The 25,767-nt window shown below is 42.7% G+C and overlaps 1 protein-coding gene across 4 annotated transcripts in view; it reads right to left on the reverse strand.

The window, feature by feature from the left end:
- Positions 1–12,259, reverse strand: part of CEP120 (centrosomal protein 120) — a 79,735-nt gene extending 67,476 nt beyond the window's left edge. The window contains exons 1-5 of one of the 4 annotated variants that reach the window (XM_049649102.1): positions 12,130–12,259; positions 11,782–11,859; positions 7,365–7,521; positions 5,650–5,764; positions 2,337–2,478 (exon numbers count right to left, since the gene is read on the reverse strand). In XM_049649102.1, coding sequence (XP_049505059.1) covers positions 2,337–2,478; positions 5,650–5,764; positions 7,365–7,521; positions 11,782–11,830 — 463 coding nt within the window. In that variant the 5' untranslated portion in view covers positions 11,831–11,859; positions 12,130–12,259. Of the gene's footprint in view, positions 1–2,336; positions 2,479–5,649; positions 5,765–7,364; positions 7,522–11,781; positions 11,860–12,114 lie in introns of all 4 variants that reach the window. The other 3 variants (XM_049649099.1, XM_049649100.1, XM_049649101.1) reach the window with 3 other exon arrangements.
- Between the last annotated feature and the right edge of the window lie 13,508 nt (positions 12,260–25,767).

Here is a 25,767-nt window from a genome sequence, read left to right on the forward strand (position 1 = left end):
AAATCTAATACCAGATGAACCCCAACAGTACAGGGGGGGCAGGCTCACCAAACACTGAGACTTCATCACAGGACTACAAAACCCCTCCCTCTCCTTCACCTCTAAATTACCTAAGACCTGTCTTCTTCTTACCCAGGGTATCACGTCCACTTTTCAACAAAACAGTACAAGGCACACTAAAAAGCAAAACAAAAAAACAAAACAATCTAAGCTTCTCTTTCAGGAAAGTAAAATAAGAGCAGCACATTTCTGCAGATCAAATTCAGTCAGCAGAGAAAGAGACCTAATAAACACCGAAAGCTGGCTCTCTGAAAACATCAATAAAATCAGTAAGCATTTAGCCAAGTTACTAAGAGAAAAAGAGAGAAAATACAAATTCCTAATATCCGAAATAAAAGGAGAATCACTGTACAGTCCATAGACATTAAAAGGATACTGAAGGAATGTTACACGAACGACTTTTTATCCACAGATTCGATTGCCTGTAAGAAGAAATGGGCCAACTCCCTTGAAAGACACAGTCTGACAAAAGTCACACAGGAAGAAACACACAATCCAGACAGGCCTATATCATTTTGTGAAATTGAATCAATAACAACTTTACACAACAGAAAGTACCAGACCCTGATGACTTCACTGGTAAATTCTACCCAACATTCAAGGAAGAAAGACCAATTCTCCACCATCTTTTTCAGACAACGGAAGCAGAAGAAATAATCCCTAACTCATTCTATGATGCCAGCATTTAAAACCCTGATGTCAAAACCAGACCCAGACATTACCCAACAAGAACACAAGAGACCACTAGCTCTCATTAACATACATGCACAGATTCTCAACAACCTATTGGCCACGTGAATCCAACAACGTATAAAAAGAACCACACACCACAACCAAATGCGATTTTTTGCAGGTACACAAGACTAGTTCAACATTCAAAAATCTGCTAATATAATCCATCACATCACAAACTAAAGAACAACCACATGATGGTATCAAATATGCAGAAAAAGCATCTGACAAAATCCCACACTCGGTAATGATGAAACACCCTCAGTAGACAACTAGAGAGTAACTTCCTCGACTTGATAAAGAACATCCATAAAAATCCTCCAGAAACAAGGCAAGGAGATCCCCTTTCATCACAGCTTCGTGGTGCCGGACTATACGTCCTAACAAACGCAGGAAGATAAGCAAAGGAAACAAAGGCATGCCGAGTGGGAATAAAGACATGATATGGTCTTTGTCTGCAAATGATGCAAAGTCTATTCCCATCAGAATCAGACCTATAAATACACAAGGAACAAACTGGTGGCTGCCAGAGGGAAGGGGGGCGGTGGCCACAACAAATGAAGGGGAATGGGAAGTACAGGCTTCCGGTTACGGAAGGAGTAAGTCACAAGGATGCAAGTCACATCACAGGAACACAGCGATGTTACTATGACAGCCGCACGATGACACGGGGTCTCTACACTTGTGCTGAGCGCAACATCACGAACAGACTGCTCAAATCACTATGTCGTACGCTTGAAACCATTAGGACATTTTACGTCAACCATACTTCGGTGAAAAAAAAAAAACAAGTGTTTGTCAGTTAGGCAGAAAGGAGGGAGAAACGGCACAGACGGGTTTCAGGGCAGTGACACTGTTCTGTGGGAAACTACAATCATAGACGTAGGTGATTACTCGTTTGTCAAAACTTACAGAACATAAAACGCCAAAAATAAATGCTAATGTAAACTGTGGAGTCCGGGTGATAAGTGATTGGCTCATGTAGGCTCATCAATTTTAACATGTGGCCCCTCTGGCCGGGGAGGTGGATAGTGGGGCGGCTGCGTGGCTGAGGAGACCGAGGTCCACAGCAACACTCTGCCCTTGGCACTCAGTTTTGCTGGGAACCTAAAACTTCTCTAAAATAAAGTTTATTAATAACAAAAAAAAGAAAAAAAGAAAAAAAGAAAAAAGAAAAAACAAGGAAAGAGAAATATGAAGGTGTGGTTAACAGGTGAGTGAAGAGAGAACAGCGTAACTGTTTGGCTTTCTCGTGCTCATCCTAGGAAGAAAATTTTCCTAAATAGCCATCTTCAAGAATACACAATTGTGCTTTGTCATATACCAAATAAAGAAAGGAAAATCTTGTCTATTTCTAGCTCTTCTCTAGGAAGAGTTAGAGCAGTGCTGCACATTTAACAATACTACAACATCTGTCGGAGGCACCAGAGTAAAATGTGTTTACACTCCTGCGTGTATTTTCCTATCTCACCACCCACCGCTCCTGAAGCTCTAGTCCACAGAAGCAACTTTTCAGACGACGTCCTTAGAAACGACGCACAAACCTTTTCCATCTCGAGGGGGGGCTCCTTTTGCTTTAAAACTATCCACTGGTGCCTTGGTGTCTGTTTCCAAACCAATGCTTATCTGTATCTCCGACTTGAACTTGGTGTATTTATTACTCAACAGCTGGTACCATTTTGGTGCCTGGAGAGTAAGTAACAACAAAACAAAAACACCTTAATAATTTTTTTTTTTTTTAATTTTTTTTCAACATTTTTAATTTATTTTTGGGACAGAGAGAGACCGAGCATGAACGGGGGAGGGGCAGAGAGAGAGGGAGACACAGAATCGGAAACAGGCTCCAGGCTCCGAGCCATCAGCCCAGAGCCTGACGCGGGGCTCGAACTCACGGACCGCGAGATCGTGACCTGGCTGAAGTCGGACGCTTAACCGACTGCGCCACCCAGGCGCCCCAATAATTTATAGGAAACAAACAATAGTGGGAAATGTCCTATAAGGCTTCCAAATATATTTCCTGCAGTTCCTTAGCACTTTCTCCTCTTTTAAAGTATTTTTCACATTTTCCTCAAAAGAATCTAATCCTGCTTAGGAAGCTAACTGTATTTCCTCTTAAAAAAAAAATAAGAAGTTTAGGGGGACCTAGGTGGCTCAGTTGGTTAAGCGTCTGACTTCGGCTCAGGTCATGATCTCACCATTCATGAGTTTGTGTCCCATGTCGGGCTCTGTGCTGACAGCTCAGAGCCTGGAGCCTGCTTCGGATTCTGGGTCTTCCTCTCTCTCTGCCTCTCCCCCAGGTGCACTCTGTCTCTCTCTCTCTCTCTCTCTCTCAAAAATAAATATTAAAAACATAAAATGAAAATAAAAAGTTTAGACTACCAATTTTCCCTTTCCCTAACCCCTAATTTGTCACTTTTTCTGGTATATACCTTTGCTGCCTGCCACATTTCTGCTTTGTCCTACATATACCAAATGTGCAGAAAGCTACTGTTAACAAAAAGACACTAACAAAATACTGAAGGAAAGACCTAAGGTAGAGCTCTGGGTTATGAACCACATACTTGGCTAAAATATAAAGGCTTTCTCACAGGATGAAGTATCATAAATTACCTCAATATCCTGGCCACAGCAATTTGAGAAATTCTAATACTCAAACCAGCCTGCACAATCTCATGGCTCAGAACTGCATGTTGCATTAATGCAGGGACACCATTTCAATTCATGCAAACAGCGTTCTTACTCTAACCACTATTATATAAAGACATAGAAATTGATCTTTATAGGGGCGCCTGGGTGGCTCAGTTGGTTAAGCGACCAACTTGGGCTCAGGTCATGATCTCGCAGTTTGTGAGTTCGAGCCCTGCATCGGGCTCTGTGCTGACAGCTCAGAGCCTGGAGCCTGCTTCAGATTCTATGTCTCCCCCTCTCTCTACCCCTCCCCTGCTCACGCTCTGTGTCTCTCTGTCTCTCAATAATAAATGTTAAAAAAAAATTTTTTTAAAGAAACTGGTCTTTAAGAATATCAAAACCAAAAGCTTCTGGGAAGTAAAATAAGCCTAAGCCATCATTTTTTGGGTTTTTTTGTTTGTTTTTTTAAATCCACACCCAAGGTTTTTAAAAGAAAAACTCATAATCTGTTGTGTATTTTTTTTATGATGGATATATTACAATTTTAAGTCTAAGCCTGAAAAAGAGTTTTAGCTACTCAGGGAATTTATGCTATGTTTTTCTGTTTTAGAACTTGGAAAAACAAAGCTTATTTTTTTGTGTTTCTTTTCATTTACAGATAATCAATTTATTCTGAACTTCAAATATTCTACGCACCAACTTCAGATAGTTCTGCTAATAAACAGGAGTGATTAAGACAACATCTGGCTTTCTTAAAACTCTTAATTCTGAAACATTTCCCCTGAACTCTGTTAATGATAAGAAGTGAATGTAATGACAAAAGTGTCCTACAGGACCAGATAGGGCAGGTGGGACAGGGGCAGAAAGGAATGCCACGTGCATTTACAGCTATCCTCCTCCTAAAAGGATTACCTTCTGTGTAACCAAAGCAACCACAAAAGGATCCTGTGCAGGTAGCACAGCTAGGTAAGACATACATCAGGGGCATGATCGTGGCTCCTGGTTGAGGGGCTAAGACTTCAGAAAGAAAACCTCTTCAGAACCTAGGGACAGAGAGGTGAGGAGTACCCAAGGAGGGAGGAGAAACAGATTCCCTTTTAGAGAATTTTTTAAATTCCCATTCCTTTTGAAGGATTCCAAATGTGGGCTAAGCTAACTGGCTCCTTAGTAAATACCGTGGCTATCAGTAGCGAACATGTTGCTAAGAGATCAATTTTCCTTCAGAGAATCCTAGTTTAGGATTCAAATCAAGAATCAAAGACTTCAAAAGTAAGTTTATTTGTTTGTTTTTGTTTTAAGTGACAAAACAAAGTTATTAAGAACCATTCAAAGTATTTCCAAAGTCAGTAACATAAAAAAAGGTGAGAAAAGGCGTGCGTGGGTGACTCAGCTGGTTAGGCGTCTGTTGATTTCAGGTCTGGTGATGAGCACGGAGACTGCTGGGATTCTCTCTCTCCCTCACACTCTCTCTCTCTCAATATAAATATATAAACTTTAAGAAAAAAAAAAAAGATCGGTAGATATTTTAAAAGAGAAAAGAAACATCTTCAGTAACAAAAAGCACTGACCTAGGAATCGAGACCCTGAATTATTTTTCCTTCTTTATGTGTGTACTCCTGGCAAGGCTGCTGTTTATGTCCCATAAGTGTATTTCACTGAGCTCACGTGTTCTGACTGCTACACACGGAAGGAATGGGAAGCAGGGGAAGGAATCAGGAGGCTACTAGCACAGCCAAGGTTAAGAAAGGACGGTGCCTTAGGCTGGGATCGCAACGGCGAAAATGTACAACAGGAGCTGGATCAGGAAGGGGTCGCCGCAGGCCTGAAACCAACTGGAAAAGGATGGCTACGGAGGCCGGAAATGGAGGCCGTCTGGCCTGCGTACCTGGAAGAGGGGTGCCGTTCACCAGAACAGGGCACACGGCAAAAGCACTACCTCTGAAAGCAAAGCTTGGCAGCTGAACATGCTGAGCTCCAGGTCACAGCAATGCGGCCGAACGTCTGAGCTCAGAGAGAATTTTCTTTGAGAAAGGTCGTTCTAGGTCAAAGAAATGACCAAAATAGTGGGACTTTCTAAATCAAATTCCTCACGTGAAACCTCAGAATCGCCACACCGGCTCAGACCCTCGCCCTTTCAGGTCCGGTACCACAGGTTCTTTCCATCAATGGGTTATCTACTAAAAATCCACACCTAACGTCATCGGTAAGAACACATCAAAAGGGCAATACCTGCTTTGTTTCTTGAGCAGTCCTCAAGTCTAGCACAATGTAGCCTATAGTTTCCTTGGCTGAAGATACGGGATCCAAGGCAAAACACTGCAGTTTGATAGGCGTGCGTTGCAGCCTGTAACGTAACAGTTTATGTTATAGACGAACTAGCTTCTGCTTAATATTGAGCTGATGTTCTGCTAGTTTTGAAAAGCTGCCTGCTACTAGCAAGACAACTATAATTCTTTCGGATAATCTCTATTTTCTGCAAAACTTCAACTGACATGAACTATTCATCATGCCTATTTATCTTTACACCAAGTAATACTACAACCACATCAAAAATCTTGGTCTCTCTCATCTGAGGAGCTATGCTGTAGGTCAGTGCTTTTCAAGCTTCTCTACCATACAGAACTCTTTAAAAGTTAATAAATTAAAATTGAACATGAATCTTCAAGATTGATTTTAAATTATCCTTACACTGTCATACACACATAAAACTACCAATACACATACGTGCTTAAAGCTCTTTTTGTCACTAAAATAATGAAATCAACTTCAGAATTAAATACCATAAAACCACAGACTATTGAAAGTAATAATTCATTGTAATACACAACAATGTTCTGTAAGCATGACCTTGGCTGGTATAGCAGGGGTTCTTGAGAGTCTGAAACCTCTATACTGGCTCATACATAAGCTCATTAGATTCGACCATCACTGTTACCTAATGGAATGACTATAAAACTTGCACTTGGCATACAGTCTTTATTTATATACATGCAATTTATCTGTGTTCTTTTCTCAGCCTCCAACACGCAGAGTGGTACCACTTGGTATTAACACAACTGTGAACACCACGGGCACTAATACCTCCTATCAGGACTCTGTGCAGATATTCCAGAAGTCACTGAACACAAAATTTTGATCTTCTAAGAATTTAATGCCCTTGCAAATCCCCCAAACAAATCCATGGACCGATCTGGCCACATAAGAAAATAAATTTCTCCTTACATTCACTTTTTAACTTCGTAATTTTATTTGCTTTAGTCCTAAGACACACCAATGAATGAAGTAATTCTGTGCTTTCCAGAAAAGAAATATGTTTTTCCAGTCCTTTTTAAAATAGAAGTAGCCACACTCTTGCCTGTTTCGAGTCATCTGAGTTCATGAAATAAATAAGAGGCTGGAGCTTTAAGCCTGTTTTATGTACTGATATGAAGTGTTTAAAGGGCTCAAATTAAGTATAAAATTTATTAGAGACCCTTACGTAATTACTATACGCATATCTCTACATATCCTTAGCAAGCCAGATAAAGTTATGATAAAGGAAGTAATAGAAATTACAGTGAATTCCAACCCATGTTTAATATTGGGTAACTATCATTACAGCACTTCTAGAGTATCCTCTCAGACATCAGGAAAAAAAAAAAGCTACGCGTAATGGTTAAAAACTTAGGCTCTAGAACTCAAATGGCTGGGCTCTACCATTATCCAGCTGACTGCCTTGTAACAGGCTACTTACCTTCTTAGGCCTCAGTTTTTTCATCTGTAATTGGGGGAAATCCTAACACCCACTTCATAGGATTGTCTTGATGTTCAAATGAATTACTATTGCAAAGTACTTTGAAAACTTCCTAGCACATGAGAAATAATGTATAATCTAGAAAGATAGAGATTTATTCATCCCTAGCAGCCTAAAAACTAGAGCAAAACAAATGGAAAACAACAGTCACCTGTGCTGGTGGAGTGCTTTCCTGTCGATCTCCCAGGCTAACTCGGTAGCAAATTCTGGCTGGTCGGTGTGGTTCACAGGGTCAGTAGCCAACTGTTCTCCGTCAAACTTTGCTTCTACTATAAGCATATGTTTTGGACGCTTGGGGAAATGACGACCTGGAAAACAAAGACTATACAGGTTAATCAGAACTGTACAAAAATCAACTATGATCTTTTAGCACGTTTTAAAAATACACATTAGGAGTTGTTGACTTATATAGTCCACTAACTACCTACTAATGTGTACTCTCACGTACAAATTCATGATTCATAAGAAAGAATCAAACTGAAAGCTACAATTTGTAAATTAGTGATTCCAAAATATTAACGTGCACATGAATCACCTGGGGACTCTGTTAAAATGTAGATTATGGTTCACTAGTCGAGGCTGAGAGGCTTTTTTTTTAAACATTTATTCATTTTTGAGAGACAGTGTGAGTGGGGGAGGGGCAGAGAGGAAGACACAGAACCGGAAGCAGGCTCCAGACTCCAAGCTGTCAGCACAGAGCCCGATTTGGGGCTCGAACTCACAGACCATGAGAGCAGGACCTGAGCTGAAGTCAGAAGCCCAACTGACTGAGCCACCCAGGTGCCCTCTGAGAGGCACATTTCTAACAAACCCCCACATGATGTCAATGCTATTGTCCTTGATTCACGCTTTGAGCAGCAACGATCTCAGTGACGTTTAGAAGAAAAATGTGATTCCACTAATTTTAGATATTACTGTATCAGAAGTTAAAATGGAACAGTCAAGTCTTCTGGAGAGCTGGGAAATAACCCAATAAGCAAAAGCCAACCAACATGCATCATAATTTTCCTGTTAACACAGTTAGGAACACTCAGCAAATCAGCCCAAGAAAAACAGACACACGTATTCATTCATTCAAATCTCAAGGATAATGTTGTCAATCATTTTAAAAATATTCTGTCTACCTATCACTTTTCCCTGGTACTGCCTGACCCCCTTCTTTCACCGTTTACTAAAGGCATTATCAGAGTCAGGTATTCTCTATGTCAAACGATGGGGTACAAACAAGAGTAAAACAGAGTACATCGCCTCAAGGAATTGAGGGTCTAGTGGAAAGAAGCAAACTGAAAACAGTGCCAACAGGAAGCTAAAAACTAGGGAAGAATCTCACAGTCAACCTGTTTGTAGGTCTGGCGCAGGACATGGTGTTGAGACACGTGTCTCAACACATTTTGACCGATATTGAATAAATACATACCAGCTGCTACTCACCCTGCTACACTCCTCTCAGTAGGAAGTAAAGGGGTCAGAGAGATTCTTGATTGGAATCCTCTGACTTTCAACCTGAAGCTCTCGTTTCAAACTCCCCATTTGGGAGTCTTAGTACAAGTGTCTTAGCAGAGGTCTCCCAATTAGCACTCACAGGGGCCTCTCTCTGGACATCATTTTGAGCTGCTCTAAAAGATCATGGGGTTCCCCAAATGCATTTCATGTCTGTCAGAAAGCCTGTATTCTCAGTCACACCATCATAATCATACCATCCACTTAGCCTGAGAACAGAGGATATGTACTGGAATGAAGGGGCACCTCCCTCATTCCAAAGACAATACCTTGAGAACAGAAACCTTGTCTTTTTCATCCACGGATTCCGGCACATAGCCCAAATTTGACTCACGGTAGAAACCTCATCATTTTCTTTTGAATAATGGGCATTTCTAGAAGTGTAGTCAAGAAACTGAACGTAGCTCAAAATAACTGAAGAGATGGGGACGTAGGGACAGATGGCAAGAGAGAAGAGGCTGAAAAGGCAGGCAAGAGGCATACCGTGAAGGGCCATGAATGCTGTTCTAGAAAGTACAGACCTTATCCTTTAGGAAACTGTAGGATTTTTAAAACAATTAAATTCGCATTTCAGAAAGATTACCCCTAGATGGTAATGTGAACAATAGACATTCTCTGGAAAGGGGGGAAAAAAATTTATGAAACAGACCACTGAAAAGATTACTACAAGAGACCAAGCACATTATGAGGGGCTCAAAGCGGGGCACTCACAGTGGAAACTTCCTCATTTAAAAGTTTCTATGAAGCACCTCGCATGATTTTAGCAACAAAGCTTGGTGACCATCTGGAAGAAGGGGATGGAACCAGGAAGATGAAGAGCCCCAGGTTCTGGGCTTGAGGCAACAACATGGTTATGATGAATGGAAACACAAACACAAACACAAAAGGAGACAGTTTGCACGGAGGTCCATGGTCCGGTTTTAGGTATGTTTAGGGCAACACCTAACCGACAGCCCTGAATCGAGGTTCTCTTCTCTGCACACCGATACTAAACTTGCAGATAATGCTCTCCTACTTAGAAATATAGGCTGCCTCCCTATTTTTTAGAACATTAAACTCCTTGGCTTTCAAAACCCTCCAAGGCCTGCTCACTCCAGCTACACAAGCTTATTTGACCAGAATATTCCTCAATGTTCACCTCCCTTGACCCTGGTCATCTTGCGGGACCTCGTCATCATTCCATCCACCAAAATTACTCCATCACTGGCCTGGGGTTTGTTTTTTATTTTCCGTTTTTCTTATGTTTTTTTATTTATCGTGAGAGAGAAGAGAAGCAGAGGTAGAGGGAGAGAGAATTCGAAGCAGGCTCCGCACTGTCAGCGCGGAGCCCGAGACGTGGTTTGAACTCATGAAATGAGAGATCATGAGCTGAGCAGAAAGCAAGAGGCAGGCAGTTAATGGACTGAGCTACCCAGGCACCCCTGGCCTGGGTTGATCTAACGGCCAGCAAGGACTTCCCTCCATCATTACCTAACTACTCAAAGCCCTTAAGCCATCATCCCCACCCACCCCCAAAACCGATGTTTACAGCCCACATCCCATATTTTTAATATTATACTGCACTCCAACATACTGTGTCCTGCCTGTGAATTTGATCTTCTGAAGAAGACAGAATCCTACATCCTTGAAGGGAAAGAAAGTGCCTTTTATTTGGGTTTCCTCATAGCAGGGAGCAAGTACCAAGTCCAGAAGCTTTTGTTGACCAATTACAAGGGGATTTCAGTCCTCTGTCTTTAAACAATCAGTAAGAGAACAGCTAAAAATGCTGCCCCAACAATTTAGGGGTTCTGGTCAGTTTTCTGTGCCAAAAGCCATTACCACTCATTCCCTCATACCACCCACCCCCCAAATAGTACCAGGCCTCCACAAAATACCTCCAATGGTGGAGGAGGGGGGCAGAAGGCAGCCATTCCTCAGGCCCAACTCAAGAGGACTGCTATGATCAGATTATTCAAAACCCATCTTTTTTTTTTTTTAACGTTTATTTATTTTTGAGACAGAGAGAGACAGAGCATGAACAGGGGAGGGGCAGATAGAGAGGGAGACACAGAATCTGAAACATGCTCCAGGCTCTAAGGTGTCAGCACAGAGCCCAACGCGGGGCTCGAACTCACGGAGCGTGAGATCATGACCTGAGCCGAAGTTGGACGCTTAACCGACCAAGCCACCCAGGTGCCCCTCAAAACCCAGCTTCAACTTACCTAGCAATTCCTACTCCCTCCACTTGCCTGCAGCTTCTCTCCAACCACACTGAATTTAAGCAAGGGCAGAATGTGCCTGGCCTTTCCACACCTTAAGGGTTCTTTCCTCTTCCCTTTGCCTGGAAAGCCCACCCTTCCTCTTTTCCCCTGACACATTCCTACTCATCCTTTAGGACCCAAATAAATGTCACCTCCTCCGGGAAATTCTCCCCAGAGCTGGTCTTTCCTTCTCCCACACCCTGATGAACTATACACATTGTCCAGGCTATACTGTTTACTTAGGTTTTAGGACCCGGGATGTTTTACCCCTACATTCCCAGCACAGTGCCTGACACTCCATGAGCCTGCAATAAACAAAGGTCACTCCTTCAACACACCAAACTTCTAGGAACGTATGTAACAGACCGTCTTGACAACTACTCCTCCTAAGTCCCCTATCAAGACTTAGTAAAGGGAATGGCCCCCGTAACACTTCAGACTGCAGGAAATAGGGATTCGAGTCGAAAGCAAAGCTCTCACAAATGGGATCACCGGGAGGCCCCTGAACAGAACGTGCTTTCCAGGCACCTTAGCTCAGGAGTAAAAGTCATCGACGTGCTGCTTCTGATGGAAATCGTTTTTCCTACGTTCTCTGGGGCTCCGGCTATTCACGCTAAATATCACCTATCCCTAATAGCTCTCACGCTCCCTTGAGAGGTTTCTAAATCAATCGCCTAACAGGCCTCAGGAAGTACAACTTTGAACAAGTCTTGCGGGACTGCAAAAGGAAAGATGACAGGGTTCGTAAGGTTAACAAAGTCTCAGTCGCACGCCACTCGGTTAAGTCAGGAGGCTGCAGGTGCAAATGCAAGCCCCTTGGCCGCTCACCTTCTAGGATGGATACAACGATGAGCAGTTGGTCGGACTTGGAGACCATGGTCGCGGTGGGCGGCCCACAGGCGGGGTCTGCTTGGGGGAAGAGGGACCCGGGTGAGATGCTGGAGGCCCGCGACCACCAGGAGGAGGGCTCCCTCCGGGGCTCCCACCGCCCGCCCGCGGCCCCCGACGCCGAGACCCCGCTCCTCGGCCCGGGCCCGCCGCCGCCTGCAGCGCGCCCGGCTCCCCTACCCCGGACCGCCAGCCCGACCCTAGCCCTGCCCCGACTCCACGGAAAGGCAAAGGCGGCTCGGCCCCCCGGACTGTCTGCAGGGAGAAGCGAACCCGCCACCGGAGGACCTTTTGCCGCCTGTGTGGCCGCTTTTCAAACGCCCGGGCAGCCGCAGCGGCAGCCGCCGCGCCCCGCTTCCGCCTAGCAACCAGGCCCGCAGGCCCAGTGCAGGGAGGGCGAAAGCTGGAGGACAAAGGGTGATAGAGACCAGGGCAGTCGAGGATAGAACGCCCCTCAGCCCGCTTCGCCTCCTGCCCTTTTATGCTATGTTCCAGAGCCCTGGGGAAAGACTAGGCCATCACCTCACAGCGCCCCCTGCTAGCCGGATGGGGGAAGGCGGGCGAGTTGGCGGGGACCGACTGCGCAGGCGCACTACTGCAGCAAACGCTGCCTGCAGTGCCCCTGCGTGGAGTGTCAGTGTGGTGTAGTCTCTGCTTTTCCCCCCAGACACACCTCGGAAATCCAGCAATAGACACTGAAAACACGCACACGCACACACAAAACTAGCTCCGTTCCGATCCCCGGTGTCACTACTGCTTAAAAATTAGATCACAGAGTGATCTAATGAATCTCACATCATCTACTAGACGAAATTCAGACTTAAGTCTGGACTGAAAAAAATCTCTAAGTAGGACTCGCGCCGCACCGCGAGTGTTCACGTTTTGGAAACAAGTCGCGTCAATACGGTAATTACTGTAACTGCTGGAGGTGACGTAAACTCTTCGAGAATTTCCTGTACTTTAGAAACAAAAACACTGTCACGTGGGTAGGGGAATTAAAAGTATAGGTTCTTCGGGCCCCCTGACAACCGAGTAACTAATTAGCACAATCAAGACCCCAATTAAAGAAGGCATTCCTCCCAACCTTCGGGCTTTATTTTAGGAAAGATGAGAAATCTTTTGGGGGTTATCTACCTTGAAAATGGACCTCGGGCAGGGTAGAGGGAGAGAACAAGGAGGAAAAAACAATCCCCACCCCACCCCCATTTGTGCCCAAAAGGAAAGGAGAAGGATGTGGAGATCGGGCTAGACGACTTCTAAGACCCTTTTCCGTTCCCTTCAGAGCCCCTTGAAATGAGGCATTATGCAATATAAAACCAAATCATCTACTTTGGGTTCATCACTGAACAATGCATTGTTTTGTGTAAGATGTACATACAGAATCCAAAGTAGATACCATAATATAGTAAACCATCAAGTACCCAGAACCCAGCTTCAACAATTATCATTTAAAGACCAATCTTCATCTGCTCTGTTAACTTGCAGGAAGCCCCTAATATCGTATCAAGTCATCTCCTTGAGAAAGATTTTTTAAGTAAGATTTTAAGAATCTTAAAAGATCTTTTAAGATTCTTAAAATCTTACTTAATTGCATTATTTTACCTAAAAAAAATAAAATAAAAATAATTCTCTAAAACCTTTAAGTATACACCGTTGAAATTTCCCTGATTGTCTAATAATTGTTTTCCAGTTGTTTTCTTCAAATCAGGATCCAAAGAGGTTCCAAAACACAATGTACTTGGTTGACCTGTCTTTTGCCTCATTTAATGGATAGGTCGCTCCCAATTTTTTTTTTTTTTCCCTTGAAACTCTTTATTAAATCAGTTGGTCATGTATCCTGCAGAGTTTGCCACAGTCTCAATTTTGTGGATACAATACAAATGTCATTATTTTACACACCCTCTATGGAGCAGTCTAATAAATATGTCTACACCGACAATACTCAAAGATCAGCAAACAGATCAACAACAGCAAGCAAAATACAAGCTTATTATGATGTAAAACACTCTTTAGTTTAAGCCTTAGACAAAAGGAAGCCAAAGCAATGAAACCAGTGTCTCCAAAGGAGAGAATACTCCTGGAAATCAGAATCTGGGACCTACTTCTACGACTTACCTGCTAGGTGACCTTAGACAAGTCCCTTCACCTCTCTGAGCCCCCGTTTCAGCTCTACAATAGTAGTATACATAATTTCTTAGTTCAGGACCTAAATGTATTAAAGGCCGTTTGGTTATCATCTTTTGATATGAGCAATAACAGACCTTAAGTTAGTAGCTGTAGAGAACTAGGAATTGCCATCAACATGGCCTCATTGTTTTTGTTTTAGGATCTCCATCCAGCAGGGCTGAAAAGCTACATTGTAAGCCATCACTGGATGCCAGAGAATAATCTCAAATCAGAAAAGAAAAATCTGACAAATCAGTAAAATTAACTCAGAAACTTTTTCACATAGTACCATTTTCATATAGTTCCCTTTAACTGGACTTTCCCCCTCCCCTGAACAACACGATTACTCTCAAAATCATGTCATCAGAGCTTCTGAAGTCATCGACGTAGCTGGTTCTCTTTTTACATACTGTACAAAACTAACGACAGAAAATTCCCCATCTATCCCATCCAGAAATGAAATTATAATGCGAATCCGCAGCGATAGCCTCTTCACCTGTTATTCTATCATCTAATTTTTTCATATGTGATATTCAACAGTGGTAACTTCAGTTCTGGCATAAACCCTATGTCAGCTTAAATTTACTTAGGTAAATGCTAATAGGATATAAAAATGTTGTCTAGTCGACAATGTGAGATCCATTATAAACATGCAAATTCAAATTGTCAAACTAAAAGCATATCACATTAGGTAGCTTTCTCTTTCTATGAATTTCTATCAAAAAAACAAACCCCAAGAAAGCAAAGTATTTTGACTCATGTTAGGTCTTTTTCTGGAGCTATTTTACATTTTGGAAAAACACACTCCTTATAGTATGCCTCTATAGTTTTTACCTTTTCAGCAATATTTCTGGCCCAAGACAGGAAGGATCAGGAACTATGTTCCCCTTCCTCAGTCCTTTCCCTTGTCTTTTCCCCTTGTCACCCTACACACACGCACTCACACACACATGCGCTTAGTACAATTCCAGACAAGCTAACAGGAGTAACAACGTGAACACATTTATTGAATAAGTGCTATTTGTAAGAGCATGGGGCCAGACCCTGACCCTCCAGAGAGTCTTAGAAAATAGTTTCCTTCTGGCAGAGGGAGTGAGAGTGGAGGTACTAACTGGTACTCAGTGTCAAGATGACTTCACTTCTTGGGGCGCCTGGGTGGCTCAGTCGGTTAAGCGTCCGACTTCAGCTCAGGTCACGATCTCGCGGTCCGTGAGTTCCAGCCCCGCGTCGGGTTCTGGGCTGATGGCTCAGAGCCTGGAGCCTGCTTCCCATTCTGTGTCTCCCTCTCTCTCTCTGCCCCTCCCCCGTTCATGCTCTGTCTCTCTCTGTCTCAAAAATAAATAAAACGTTAAAAAAAAATTTAAGATGACTTCACTTCCGACTCAGCCTCTGATATCGTTAAACTTGGCGATGAATTCAGGTGTCCTTACTCCCCTGAAGAAGGGCCACTAACACCCATGATAAGAGAGGCAGGGGAGCCCCAGAGGGAAGACCCATGCATACCAGCGTTCCAAGTTTCCACCCTGTTATTAGCTTTGTGACTTGGCCAAGTCACTTTCTTCTGAGCCTCAGTTTTCCCCTCCGTGAGACAGGGTGTATTTGTGCGGATTAATTGGCATTGTTTCTGTGAAGAACTTGGGCCATAATGAAATCTCTGAATGTGGTAGCCATTTTTATTGTTCACGTGGACGGATAATTTATTCCGGTCTTCGTCATTTGTTTCTTTTTTGGTTCTACAAAGACAACCATATTTTTTTTTATATCCCCTTACCTTGGCCTATATTTATGTTCTAAGAGTTCTAAGGGTGATATCTGCCCCCCGCCCCCAAAAAAAATGTTTGTCTCCCTGGCTCTTGTGAAAGACCAGAAGAGAGAGTTCCAAAGTCCAACACTCCTTCAGGTCAGGCAGTGCTATTAACTAGTGACGAATGCTGGGCTGCACCAGGACAGAAGCAGAGCACTGTGGTTGTCTAAAGGGACAGCCCTTCTCTCCCCAGCTGGTTATTGCCATGCAGCAAAAGCCAGATTTTCCAAAATTCCTTAAGAAGCTAGAATTATAGATTTTAATGTGCACGCATTTGATTTTTAAATGCTTGTTACTAATTTCAGTTAAAAACCAAAACAACAAATGGCAGCCCTTGGATATACACAATGTGGTGGACCTCACATGCTTTGGTCTCCTCAGATGCTATAAATATATTCTCATTAAAATCAAAGACATAACCCCCCCCCCAAAAAAAACCCATAACAACACAATACAAGCCAACCAAAACTTTTTCCAGCCACACTTTAGTTACCTCTGACCTACATTCTGTAAGGTGGTTCTAATAGGCATCCCTGAAGGGCAGAGAAAGGATAGTAGAAAGGAAAAGAGAAGAGATTATCTTAAAGTGGGAAGGAGAGGAGTGAGGGACAGTGTGGTGGGGACCCGCATTCCAACCCTTGACAGAACTTTCAGGAAGGGATTAGCAACAGGGACTAGAGCTGATGGATCCCCAGGGAACAGAGACTGTAGACCCCCGTTTGTCATACTTGGCACAAGTTCTTATGCCCCTATTTTTTTAATGTTTATTTATTTTTTAGAGAGAGAGACAGAGCATGAGCAGGGGAGGGGCAGAGAGAGAGGGAGACAAAGAATCCGAAGCAGGCTCCAGGTCTGAGCTGGCAGCACAGAGCCTGATGCAGCGTTCGAAACCACGAGCAAGATCATGACCTGAGCTGAAGTTGGACACTCAACCGACAGCCACCCAGGCGCCCCATCTTATGCCCCTAATTTGACACAGAATCAATCAGCAAAGTCACTAGAAGAGGCCATGAAGTCTTGGATGATGGTTGGCTTATCAGTGACCCAGAAGAGCAAAACCTTGCAAACAGCCCCCCGCCCCGCCAAAATTTGCCCTGGGTAAGAACCCCAGCACCTTTGCACCACATTTTGTGTGTGCAGTGGGAGCCCCGGTGATGTCTGAGATTGAACTTCTGCCTGGCCGGGGAAGCTTGAAGTAGAATTGAAGAGTCTGAAGAAAACCCACATTTCTTGCTCTCCCTCCTTTGTGGAGTAAGCTTCATGGGGTTACTTTTGGGCTGGGATGAGCTTTGAGGCACCCAGTTATGGTGTTTGTCACAGTGGCTCTCTCCCGGAGGCAGGGTAGACACCAGAGAGTGGGAGACCACGTCCTACTCCATAGAGACCCTTCTGGAACTGTGGGAAAGGGCTGCAGGCCAACAGACGGTGCTGCTCAGATTTGTTTTGAAAAGACAAGGACATCAGTAGAGCGCCCGCTTTCCAGAGGCAGCCAACTTTGAGGGGACTTCATCCGAGGGAGTAAAGGACACAACAGATGGTATGTGCTGGGATGAAACTCCCACCACTGTGACCCTGTGTCATTGAGAGACACTATGTGACCCTCAGGGACTTTGACTCACCTGTTATGTAATCTCTGATGGGTGTCAATTTCTCCCTCCTCGAAAAAGCTTCCTTTTGAAACACCGAAGCCGATAGTAGAGGAAGAACTGGTGTGGGCCCTCAGCTGTCCGGAGGAGAGATTCCCCAGGCTTCTGGGTGTTTTGGCCCACAGAAGTCTGACCCCGCCAAACCGTAAACCCAGTCTTCCGTACTATAAAATATCTCTGGCACAGGAGTTCTATTTAATGCTGATGTTACAAGTTCATCTGAAGGGTATAAAACTATTTCCTGCCTCTCTGCCTTATAGTCACCATCAACCACCAGAAATTACAACAGACAATAATTGCCCAACATCCCTGCCCCCCACCCTGTGGATTCAGACAAAAAAAAAAAGCTCTAAACATATGGCCTGGATTCAGGGAGACAGAAGGCTCTCTCAACTTCTCACCCACATCCCTGAGCGCTAGCCCAAGCGGCCCCCACAGCCAGCAGCTAAGCAAGCTTAGTCACGTCATTTCACGAGTGGTCTAATGGAGCCGATATCCCTTGGCAGCTGCATAAATCACAAAACTGTCCTTCCCAAGTTACTGTATGTGTTTTTGCCGCCAGCCCAGAACTTTTCATTTGCCAGAACGTGAACACTTCCAGAGAAACCCTATCCAGCAAGTGTAGCAGGTAACGGGGTGTCGAATGGGGACTTTGTTGCCTTGGAGTCGTCACCCATGACTCACAGGATGACGAAGAGGTGTCGTGCCTCCTTTGTTCTGAAGAGCACCCGGGACAACAGAGGCCCAGGTGCCTCTCCTGGCCTTTGGAGGAGGTGACCACACTGGCTCAGCATGACCATCACTTGAGCAGTCACCTAACACTGTGCTCAAACATGATGGGCTGAGGTGTGGCCAGTGACAGGCCTGAGGGTCTTCCCATTGGGGAGAGCGAACGTGCCCCCCTCCTCAGCCCAGGCCGAGTAACGAGGAGTAAGTCAAAAGGAACTTCCCACAGACATGGATGGTCTTTCTCATCAGCAGCTCACTGTGGCTACTCAAGTAGTTAAGTAGGAAGAAGTGAGAGAGAGAGAGAGGCTACGCGTGTATGTGTGCGTGTGGGTGTGTCAGAGAGAGAGAAAGATTAGCATTAGCAGCCGACATCATGTTTCGTTGTGGCCAAAATGCATGAGATCCCCATAGATGAAAAGAATATGGCAGAAGGTCATTTCTGCCGAGCCATTCTGGCGTCCAAGAGGCCAGACCACCAGGTAAGGAGACTGAAACCTTGAGAAGCTGAGGCGTAGACTCCAAGAGGGGAACTGATCTGGTTCCAGAAGTTGAGCAGGGGGAATCAAAAATGGCTGAGTTAAGGCAGGTCTTCGAGAGCACGACGCAGTGTTTTGGGAAGCTCCCCACACCACCTCGACCAACATTGCCTCTAGAAAGGATTCACACCTAAGTCCCAGGAGAAGCAGCAGTTAGCTGGGAGCCTCTCACAGGGCAGCAGAGACTGACAGATCTTGAACAGAGAAAGAGCAACGGTCAAGACAGGACCACACCTGCAGCCGCTAAGTTAGGGATATTTGCAGCCATTCTCCATCTTGGATCCCAACTCTTTGGAGGAGTAAGGATCTCAAAAGAAAGGGAGGAGAGAGGTGAAAAAGTGGATCCCACTTCTCTCCCCATTCAAATCCCATAGGTGGAAACTTTGCTGAACAGGGAAAATGGGAGGAGATGAGAATTCAAACAGATGTGAGTTAACATTTTTAAATGGGTTAAGGGGAACCTGGGTGGCTCAGTCACTTAAGGGTCCGACTCCTGACTTTGGCTCAGATCTTGATCTCACTGGTTTGTGAGGTCAAGCCCCACATCGGGCTCTGCACTGACAGTGAGGAGCCTGCTTGGGATTCTCTCTCTCCCTCTCTCTCTGCCCCTCGCCCGCTTGTTCTCTATGTCTCTCAAAATAAATAAAAATAAACTTGAAAAAAAATTGCAGCAACATGGATGGAACTGGAGGCATTATGCTAAGTGAAATAAGTCAGTCAGAGAAAGACATATATCATATGGTTTCACTCATATGTGGAATTCGAGAAACTTAACAGATGACCATATGGGAAGGGAAGAAAAAATGAGATACAAACAGAGAGGAAGGCAAACCAAAGGAGACTCTTATAGACAGAGAACAAATTCAGAGTTGATGGGGGTGGGGATGAGGGGGCGGGAAAAATGGATGATGGGCATTGAGAAGGGCACTTGTTGGGATGAGCCCTGGGTGTTGTATGTAAGTGATGAATCACAGGAATCTACTCCTGAAGCCAAGAGCACACTGTATGTTAGCTAAGTTGAAAATAATTTTTTTTAAATAATAAATAAATAAAATGGGTTAAATTGGGGATGCCTGGGTGGCTCACTTGGTTGAGCTTCCAACTTCTGATTTGGGCTCAGGTCATGATCCCAGGCTCATGGAACTGAGCCCTGCATTAGGCCCTGTGCTGAGCATGGAGTCTACTTGGGAATCAATCTCTCTCTCTCTCTCTCTCTCTCCCTCCCTCTCCCCCCTCCCCCTCTCCCCCCCCCCCCCCGCTCACTCTCTCTCAAAATAAAATAAAATAAAATAAAATAAAATAAAAATCAATAAATAAAAAGGGTTAAATTGGTCTGAACTAATATTTTTTATAGCTGGAAGTGATCAGAAAGGTATAATCAAGCTGTCCTTAAGGGGTGGGAGAAGGAGACTTAACGGAGCACAGTTGGAAGGAGTAACTGGAGAAAAATGGAACCATTTCATCTTTGTACCTTGACCCAGACCCGAGTTCAGACTGTTGAACAAAACAGTAATTTAATAGTAATCAGTACAAATCAGTACAACAAATCAGTACAACAAAACAGTAATTGTAATAATAATCAAATCCTATCAACCCTTCTGAGCTTCCCAGCAACCATGTGGAGAGAAAAGCAGGTATTTCATTAACATTGAGCACAGGAGAAAACATGAAGTTGGATAACTTGAAACTGGATAATTGTGGAAGATCAGTTCTTTTGACAGCTTGTGTTAAGCTACTCCAGTGATTTCAAACTGGGATACACATAGGAGCCAATGGAGCTGTGGCAGGAAACTGGATTATACCAACTTGTATGCCCTATCGTAAAGCAACCATGTTAGCCAATGGTTAAGAAATTAAAACATGAAGCTATATGGACACAAAAGACCTTTTGCATGACTTTAAAAGAAAAAAACTTAACACTTCAAGGAAATTTGTTTGTACTACGTCATCAGCCTTTAACGTCCCCAGGCGCCCCATCAATATCGACCCCGCTCTCCAGCTGAGGGATCACTGGTTGGATTTTTTTGAAAAGCTCATCACTTGCATTCTTCAGCCACATCTACTTCACTATTCTCAGGGGTGAAAGGGAGAAAGATAATATCTAAGGGGAAGGAATGTCTTACTTCCACATAGTGCTCCCAGGGTTTGGAGAAGATTAAATTTATTTTCCTAATTATACGTTGAAGTCATTGTTATTTCAATACAGTGAATCAAGTTCTTAGGAAGTCTGACTTGGACATTCTAATTCCTCCAGATTTAAATGGTTGGATGTTCAGTTGTGAGGTCCTCTTGGGTTCATTGAGTGTGATAACAGAATGTTAGTGTACTCTATAAATTGTTACAAACGTGAACTGCTTTTTCATCATAAAATGATTCATGTCCCAGACAAGAGTTGATTATAAGGTAAGAGTTGATTACGGTGATTTTTTTTTTTTAACTTTTGGCTAAAAATGTGCAATGTCAACATTGACTGGATTATCCTAGCATTAGCCGGAAGTATGGAATCTCCCAAAAATCAAGATAGCAAATTCCAGTAGATTGAAGAACACGTTTAATTTGTTCATTACCATACTCCTGGTGCCTAGAAGAGTGTCTTGAGTGAATTTGTAGCAGACGCTCCATAAATTCTTGTTAAATAAATAAAGTGACATTTACAATGATGTTAGAACTGTATCTGCACCAAGTGATAGACAGTATTAGCGATAAGACTTAGATACATGGAGGACAAAGGTGAATTCGTAATTCGATGCAGATTAAGACATGTAGCTACGGAACTGTCTTGCTCAGATTGCACTAGTCATTTGTGATGCATGAAGAAACACTTTGCGGTCTGTTTGATTTCACAAGCTTTCTAACAAAATGAGAAGAAGTGATTTCTTGGGCTAGAGGAGAAAAGAACAATTTACAGTGATACTTTGGGAAAAACTTGAAGGTTAAGATAAACAGATGATTTTATAAGGATGTCAGGGATGAGAGTGGGTAGGTTAACTTAGAGAAATATGATTATTATACTAGTGTCAAGAAGAAAAAGAGGAAAAATTGAAGGAAAAAAAGAGAAATAAATTATTGGACTTTATGAAACACTAATGTTTCATTAGTGTTCTAATTAGCAGTACCACAGAAGTCTGATAAACAAAGATGATTGCCATATTAGGGAGAGAGAAGGATACTTAAAATAACACAGAGAAGTAATTAAAAATCTAGACGTTTACAGAATTTAAAGAACTTTTTATTTATTTGAGAGAGACAGAGATAGAACAGGGGAGGGGCAGAGAAAGAGAGAGAGAGAGAGAGAGAGAGAGAGAGAGAGAAGATCCCAAGCAGGCTCCAGGCTACCAGCACGGAGCCTGACATAGGGCTCGAACTCACAAACCGCAAGATCATGAACTGAGCCGAAACCAAGAGTCAGACACTCAACTGACTGAGCCACCCAGGCGCCCCATAGACTTTTACAGACTTTTGCAGAATTGAAACTGATGCTCACAGATACAAAGAGGAGTATCTTCCAAATATGTTTTCAAAAGTATGTGTTTGTCAGCTGTCTCTAATAATTCTTACCTAAATAACATTTGTATTAAACCAAGGCATGGGATATTATAGTTTTGTCTACCATCCAGGCAGTGTGGACTGACAAACCAGGTTCTGTTATCTCCATCAAGGAATATGAGCACACCAAAATGATGTCTATTCAGCAGGTTAAGGATAAAAAGACAATGTATTACTTGTTCGTTATTATTTTCTTGTTGGGAATGTTAATACTATTTTGATACATTGCATCCCAAATTCTTGTTGAAATTAACAACTCATTTTGTCAAGAGCACAAGTACCAATGAAGTACAATCTATTAATTAAGTTCCACAAGACCGGGACCTTGTTTGTTTCGCTCCCTATCCCCAGGGTCTAGAACAGTGCTTGGCACACAATATAGGCATTCAATGAATATTTGTTGCACAAATGGGCAACACTATGATGGATTTTAGCCAGTAGATGGGCTCTAAACCTAGGCTTGTGTGATATATTTGACTAATGTCCTCTACCATGAAGGTATAAAAATGTTAAACATTTTCTTGCAATATCCATTTCTTCAAAAGAAAATGCTACATTATTTTTTTTTGTATTTAGCCAGCGGCTTTCCACTTTTGTCAAACTCTTAAACCTCAATTTTTTAAATGTAGAGATCAAAAGTTTTCAAGGACTTTCTCCTATGTCTTAATTGGGCCAAAATAGAACCATAAGGCACCATCAGATTCCCAGGGGTTTCTTTAAATTTCAAATATCCAAGTTCACACTGCTGTCTCACTTGGAAAATATACTGCTGAACTCAATCAGAGGGATTGAATAAATTTATCATATATCTACATTCTGTCAAATTCACTGGTGATTTTTTTTAATTAAAGTAAGCTTTCAAGTTTCAGTTAAAGTGATCAGATATTCCACTTTCTTTCCATTTGAAAAGCACCAAATGGTATAACAAACACATTGCAATGAACCCAGTTATCATCCTATCCAAATAGTTAACTTAACCACTTCTGAGACTAGTGCCTAGGGAGAGCTCGTCTTAACACACACGGTTAGGTTTCTTTTTCTTCTTGTCCTTTGCCTAAAGCGTTTCTGCCTAGATCAATTAGCTTTCGCCCTACCCAGCTTGGTTCTCATGAGTATGGGTGCCCTAATGTTATCATTTTGACAGAATCCATTTAAAACAAACTACATACTTCAATCTGATGCTGATAGTGAGACAAAATGATTCTATACATTTTTTTCTCCCACTCCTCTCAAATTCACATTGGCTATATTCAAAGATAATAACGTTTCCAGGTATGTTACTTATTTTGGTTAAAATTTCACTTATTGAGATATTTTGTTCACAAGTGCTACCCCCTAAAGAAAGTCTTCATGTGTTAAAATATTCTATATTTTAGGGGCGCCTGGGTGGCTTGGTCGGTTAAGCGTCCAACTTCGGCTCAGGTCATGATCTCCCAGTCCGTGAGTTCGAGCCCTGCGTTGGGGTCTGTGCTGACAGCTCAGAGCCTGGAGCCTGTTTCGGATTCTGTGTCTCCCTCTCTCTCTGCCCCTCCTCTGTTCATGCTCTGCCTCTCTCTGTCTCAAAAATAAATAAACGTTAAAAAAATTTTTTTAAATAAAAAAAATAATAAATATATATATTCTATATTTTTGGAAACAGAACCCCCAAATAGGCTCAGATTCGCTCTTTGGACCTCATCGGAGACTGCTTTCCATTTTAAAATGTGAAATATGAACCTCCACACGCAAACAAACAAAAAAAATGGAGTTAATTTAATACATTTTCCCTTAATTTAAGAACTCTTTCAGCGTCACTATTTCTTTTTCCCACTTTCTTGTGTCAGCAAAGTGGAAATCAATTTCAATCAATTTCAATATTCAGCTAGCCTGTGTGGCCACATGCGATTATGATGTGCAGGAATGTAGGAATCTAGCAAATTAAACATAAGTAAATAATGGGGGGATGGGTGACAAAGTGCCTGTGCTTCTATAACGTACAGCATGGGGGCGCCTGGGTGGCTCAGTCGGTTGAGTGTCCGGCTTCGGCTCGGGTCATGATCTCACAGTTTGTGGGTTCGAGCCCCGTGTCGGGCTCTGTGCTGACAGCTCAGAGCCTGGAGCCTGCTTCGGATTCTGTGTCCCCCTCTCTCTCTGCCCCTCCCCCACTCATGCTCTGCCTCTCTCTGTCTCAGAAATAAACATTAAAAAAAATTTATAGTATACGGCATAGATACTGCCGAGTTTAATGGAGAAAAAGTAGAAACCTCAAAATAAATATGTTTGAAGGGCAGAAGATTTCCCATCAAAATGGAACACCGCGTATCCACCATTATTTTGGCACCTAAGTAATATTCAAAAACATACACTTTCAATGTAGCTACGTAGAAAAGAATCATGTAGATTACCTGGGATTTGGGGTTTTTTTTGTTGTTTGTTTGTTTGTTTGCTTTTTAATTACCTCTCCTTCCCACACATTTAAAGGTACTGATTTCTTATACACACAAGTTATAGAACAAAACATGAAATGAGGGGCACCTGGGTGGCTCAGTCAGTTAAGCGTCAGACTTCGGCTCAGGTCATGATCTCACGGCTGGTGGGTTCGAGCCCTGCATCCGGCTCTGTGCTGCTAGCTCAGAGCCTGGAGCCTGCTTTGGGTTCTGTGTCTCCCTCACTCTCTACCCCTCCTCCTCTGTCTCTCTCTCTCAAAAAAAAAAAAATAAATAAATAAAATGATTTCACCAAAGAGGGGAAAGGTGTTGTTTTTTTTCCAAGTGTCCCTGCTTTTATTTTTATAGTTTTAATTTATTATTTTAAAATATTTCAATAAATGTAAAGAAATGAATTATTTGGAAAGGCATCATTTTTCAAAAACATGAGGATTATTTTTGTGATACTATAAATAGTTCTTGAAATCTCTCTTCACTGTAATAATTCTTCAACTTGATGATCTGATACATGAATTATTCACAAAGAAATGTATCTTAATCACTTATCAGCACTTATATTTTAAGATTAGAGCTCAAGGACATTATAGGTAAAATACAGTTTAAGCACAAATCCTATTATTGAGATTTGCTTCAAGATCATTGGCATTTTGTGATTGCTAAAAGCCCTCCTCTCTTATAACCAACCATATTATTATGCTGTATTTAATGGAAACTTTTGGTATTAATATTTAAGATGCTATGTAAGGGAATTAAATTGAGAGTTAAAGAGACTAAGTCAGCTTCCCTTGCCCTATTCACTCCAATCTATAAGGTGGAATTAAGTTCACGCTAGAATCACAAACCTATATTTTGAGGAATTCTTCAATATTATACACATGGTATCAGCGTTAGGATGCTTTCAGCTGTGAGAAATGGAAAACTTTACCTCAATTGGTTTACAGAATAAGGGAATGGTTGCAAACGGTGCTTTAGAAGCAGGACAGGGGTTTGGGGTAGATGTAGTCCCTGTGAATTCCTTCTCCGTGCTCTCTTCAACTAGAATCGTTCCATTTTCAAGGTCAGCTTCCTTTGCT

The sequence above is a fragment of the Panthera uncia genome (assembly GCF_023721935.1).
Source record: "Panthera uncia isolate 11264 chromosome A1 unlocalized genomic scaffold, Puncia_PCG_1.0 HiC_scaffold_17, whole genome shotgun sequence".
In the NCBI taxonomy this organism is placed as follows: Eukaryota; Metazoa; Chordata; class Mammalia; order Carnivora; family Felidae; genus Panthera; species Panthera uncia.